The sequence below is a fragment of the Coregonus lavaretus genome (assembly GCF_964263955.1).
Source record: "Coregonus lavaretus genome assembly, contig: HAP1_SCAFFOLD_1114, whole genome shotgun sequence".
Taxonomy (NCBI): Eukaryota; Metazoa; Chordata; class Actinopteri; order Salmoniformes; family Salmonidae; genus Coregonus; species Coregonus lavaretus.
In genome coordinates this window covers 57,275-62,500 of record NW_028156142.1, presented here as the reverse complement: position 1 = coordinate 62,500, position 5,226 = coordinate 57,275, and the positions used below count along the sequence as shown (strand labels likewise).

General features: G+C 44.9%; 1 protein-coding gene across 1 annotated transcript in view; it reads left to right on the top strand.

Annotated features, from left to right (window-relative positions):
* LOC311126743 (tyrosine-protein kinase RYK-like) overlaps nucleotides 1-4,448 on the top strand; it is a 101,928-nt gene extending 97,480 nt beyond the window's left edge. The window contains exons 13-14 of the mRNA XM_084200731.1: nucleotides 1-16; nucleotides 2,758-4,448. The exon at nucleotides 1-16 is cut by the window's left edge and continues 121 nt beyond it. Of these exons, the coding sequence (XP_084056857.1) occupies nucleotides 1-16; nucleotides 2,758-2,869 (128 nt within the window). The 3' untranslated portion in view covers nucleotides 2,870-4,448. The remainder of the gene's footprint in view (nucleotides 17-2,757) is intronic.
* The last annotated feature ends 778 nt before the right edge of the window (nucleotides 4,449-5,226 follow it).

Below are 5,226 nucleotides of genomic sequence, written 5' to 3'. Positions count from 1 at the left end.
ACTGTCCTGATGAACTGTGAGTAGAAAAGCTCCGCCAATCAACTGTCCCGATTAACTGTAGGTAGAAAAGCTGTGGCCAATCAACTGTCCTGATGAACTGTAGGTAGAAAAGGTTGGGCCAATCAACTGTCCTGATGAACTGTAGGTAGAAAAGCTGTGGCCAATCAACTGTCCTGATGAACTGTAGGTAGAAAAGGTTGGGCCAATCAACTGTCCTGATGAACTGTAGGTAGAAAAGCTGTGGCCAATCAACTGTCCTGATGAACTGTAGGTAGAAAAGCTGTGGCCAATCAACTTTCCCGATTGAACTGAGACACACACACACCTGGTTCTCATGTACAATCTGATTAGGGCAGTTAAGCTGTTTTGTCTTTTAATTGATTAAGTTTGATCATCACTTTTATCGGTCTAACTATTTCCAGTATATTAACTCGGCAAAAAAGGAAACGTCCTCTCACTGTCAACTGCGTTTATTTTCAGCAAACTTAACATGTTTAAATATTTGTATGAACATAACAAGATTCAACAACTGAGACATAAACTGAACAAGTTCCACAGACATGTGACTAACAGAAATTGAATAATGTGTCCCTGAACAAAGGGGGGGTCAAAATCAAAAGTAACAGTCAGTATCTGGTGTGGCCACCAGCTGCATTAAGTACTGCAGTTCATCTCCTCCTCATGGACTGCACCAGATTTGCCAGTTCTTTCTGTGAGATGTTACCCCACTCTTCCACCAAGGCACCTACAAGTTCCCAGACATTTCTGGGGGGAATGGCCCTAGCCCTCACCCTCCGATCCAACTGGTCCCAGACGTGCTCAATGGGATTGAGATCCGGGCTCTTCGCTGGCCATGGCAGAACACTGACATTCCTGTCTTGCAGGAAATCACGCACAGACCGAGCAGTATGGCTGGTGGCATTGCCATGCTGGAGGGTCATGTCAGGATGAGCCTGCAGGAAGGTTACCACATGAGGGAGGAGGATGTCTTCCCTGTAACGCACTGCGTTGAGATTGCCTGCAATGACAACAAGCTCAGTCCGATGATGCTGTGACACACCGCCCCAGACCATGACGGATCCTCCACCTCCAAATCAATCCCGCTCCAGAGTACAGGCCTCGGTGTAACGCTCATTCCTCCGACAATAAACGTGAATCCGACCATCACCCCTGGAGAGACACAACTGCGACTCGTCAGTGAAGAGCACTTTTTGCCAGTCCTGTCTGGTCCAGCGACGGTGGGTTTGTGCCCAAAGGCGACGTTGTTGCCAGTGATGTCTGGTGAGGACCTGCCTTACAACAGGCCTACAAGCCCTCAGTCCAGCCTCTCTCAGCCTATTGCGGACAGTCTGAGCACTGATGGAGGGATTGTGCGTTCCTGGTGTAACTCGGGCAGTTGTTGTTGCCATCCTGTACCTGTCCCGCAGGTGTGATGTTCGAATGTACCGATCCTGTGCAGGTGTTGTTACACGTGGTCTGCCACTGCGAGGACGATCAGCTGTCCGTCCTGTCTCCCTGTAGCGCTGTCTTAGGCGTCTCACAGTACGGACATTGCAATTTATTGCCGTGGCCACATCTGCAGTCCTCATGCCTCCTTGCAGCATGCCTAAGGCACGTTCACGCAGATGAGCAGGGACCCTGGGCATCTTTCTTTTGGTGTTTTTCAGAGTCAGTAGAAAGGCCTCTTTAGTGTCCTAAGTTTTCATAACTGTGACCTTAATTGCCTACCATCTGAAAGCTGTTAGTGTCTTAACGACCGTTCCACAGGAGCATGTTCATTCATTGTTTATGGTTAATTGAACAAGCATGGGAAACAGTGTTTAAACCCTTTACAATGAAGATCTGTGAAGTTATTTGGATTTTTACGAATTAACTTTGAAAGACAGGGTCCTGAAAAAGGGATGTTTCTTTTTTTGCTGAGTTTAGGATCTCATGAGACTTGTCTCTCATCATGAATCTTCAGCTGTTCATTAACTGTATCAATCCCTTCAGAATAATAATTAGAGATGGCTTCTTATAGGACGTTCTTCCCTCTGTTATCAACATGCTGTAAGCACAAGGACTGTCCAGCATGGAAAGTTGACTATAGGACCCTCCAGAGGAGAGACGGTTGACTATAGGACCCTCCAGAGGAGAGACGGTTGACTATAGGACCCTCCAGAGGAGAGACGGTTGACTATAGGACCCTCCAGAGGGGAGACGGTTGACTATAGGACCCTCCAGAGGAGAGACGGTTGACTATAGGACCCTCCAGAGGAGAGACGGTTGACTATAGGACCCTCCAGAGGAGAGACGGTTGACTATAGGACCCTCCAGAGGAGAAGGGTTAGGAGAGAAGAATATACATTGAGGCACTGCACCAATGATAGTATGATGACCCGAGGCACTGCACCAATGATAGTATGATGACCCGAGGCACTGCACCAATGATAGTATGATGACCCGAGGTACTGCACCAATGATAGTATGATGTGTTATGTTTTCTTATTTATGGTTTCTCTGATGACCCATGGTACTGAATGATGACCCATGGTACTGAATGATGACCCATGGTACTGAATGTCCTTGGGACTGAGAGCCTTCAATTCCCAAATATTGGAATGTGATCACTAGTTTTTTTTTTTTTTTTTTTTTGTACATGTTGTGCTATTTGATTCAACGTACACTGTGCAATGAGCTAGTGTTTAAATTGCTTGTGTGAGTGCATATTCACTTGCTGACCCAGCTAATTCTCTCTGTCTCTGTCTGTCTGTGTAGGTTTGCAGTGATGGCGTGTTGCTGGGCCCTGGATCCAGAGGAGAGGCCTAAGTTCCAGCAGCTGGTGCAGTGTCTGACTGAGTTCCATGCGGCGTTGGGGGCATACGTGTAAAATCCACCCCCAGGCTTGTGTATGGACCAGGCCCAGGAGTTACTGAACAGCGCTAATCACCATGAGGAATACATTTACAAACCTTGTGCCTTATTAAAAAGAAAGAACAGACTTTCATCATCATGACAATGTTTTGTAAAGTATAGATTTTTTTTGTATGTAGTTGAATCACATTTCCATTGCGTAGTCGAAGTGAAATAATTGGTATTTCTGGGATTTGTGGAGGCTTCAAGCTGTTCTCTCAGCCAAGTACCATGGATTCTCTTTCTGAGGTCGTCATTTTTCCCAGCATGCATCACTAGCTTCCAGAATAGACCTATACCCTCACTATGAAAGAGGACCCCACAAGGACGTCACTGCACACATCACTGTTTTGGTAAAACGTCCCTCTCTTTCATAAAGACCCACGTGGCCAACAAGCTGTCGCCGCCATTTTCCTAACAACTACGCTTTGAGGACCTGTTTTTTTTAAAGACACACCATGCTAATATGTTGTTTTCTACAGTTGTTTGTACCTTAGAGAAGAAGAGATGAACATTTCTTGTTTTACATCTGTTGTTTTCAGTGAGAGGATGACTCTTTTAACTTACAGTACAGTGGCGGGGTGTCAGAGTGGACAGAGGGTCTGCTTCTCAAATGGTACCCTATTCCCTTCATTGGCCCCATATAGGGCTCTGGTCAAAAGTAGTGCACTATATAGGGAATAGGGTGCCATTTGGGACTCGGATAGAGCTTTGTCTGTGTACTATAGAGATGCTTTTTCTCTCTGTCATGCTATAGTAAACTCAAGGTAGGTACAGAAGGCCCGTTTGGGGGATGGAACGGTCAGTCCGGTCAGTCTCCGAGGCCTAAGCAGCTCTGATCGGCTGTACTTCTTGTGGACCAATGACTTGTGGTGTTTTGTCTCTCGTCTCATCTGTGCTGATCTCCACTGAAGGACCTACGGAACGTTGTGCTACACATTCGTTTCCCTTGGGAGACGTGCCGGTGGAGCGCTAGCATAGCTGGGGACATTGTCGCCCCCTTCCCATGATCCTCCTCAGCATCTCTTTAGCCAGTAGTGTGGACTGAACAGACTGTATACAGGACACTACATACCCTCAGACTTCAGAGATGTATGCTAATGGGTTGAGTTATATCTTCCACCATCATCGTCCTTTGGATGTTCACTATCACAGCTATCAATTCCAATCTCACAAATATCTGGGGAATGAATATCTAACGTTATTATTATTATTATTATTATTCTGTGTTTTTGACTTCGACTGTTCTGTCAGAACAAAACCCAGTTGCCAAACATGCTGTTTTGAGAATGAGAAAACATGAATTTATACTACAACACTAATCACTGTGAAAATCCGAATAACTGCCAACCTGGCAACATTATGGCCTTCAGCATGAGCAAGCAGCACGTAATGCCCTGGACCAGAGCAAAATCACGCCAACCTGGCAGCAACATGGCCTCGTGTTATTTTCACATCTAAAATCTGGACGATTTGTCGTCATGATCACTGCTATGTTGAATTAAAGGGTGCTCATTCTGTAAACTGAATTCCTACAAATTAAACAGGACCCTTGGAAAAAAAACAGGCTTTTCATTTTCTTATTCATGTGGTCTGTTTTAATATGTAGTTTGACTCGTTTTATTTACTCTTAAATTACACCTTTTTCCCTTTATAGTGTGCTACTTTAGGGCCCTTCGGGTCTCTGGTCTGAAGTAGTGCACTAAAGGGCCCGATTCAGACTTAGGACATTTACGCCTTTCCTACGCACTTCTCAGTAGTTGGTATTCAGACTTACCTTTATGGAGGTGTGTAACAGGCTTTGTAAGCGTGGTTCCCTAGCGCGCGCTGAATACATTTTTGTTCAACCGCTGAAAACCCTCCCACTTGCTGACCAACTGTTAGCGCGCTGTACTGTCATTTGCGCATTGGCTTCAGAAGCCTATAGCTTCGGGTCTCCACATTTCATCCCAAGTGGCAAGACCAGCGTTTCATAGACTTCACTGTGGAAAAGGTGATATGTTGATATGCTTCAGTTTGCTGCCATGTGACAGGTTTCACGTGTGTCTCCAGCGGTCAGAAGGTAAAATAGGTCTAAAACAAGTGTCATGTATATTTACAATTCCCTTATCCAAACAGATTACTAATTTACCCAGCTCTTATCAATATCTCTTAACAAGTTGTAAATTACAGTGTGTGGAGAATGATGTTATTTCTATCGGAAAAAAAATAAAAGATCCCAGAAATTTTCCTTACGCACAAAAAGCTAATTTCTCTCAAATGTTGTGCACAAATTTGTTTACAATTACATTTCAGTCATTTAGCAGACGCTCTTATCCAGAGTGACTTACAGTA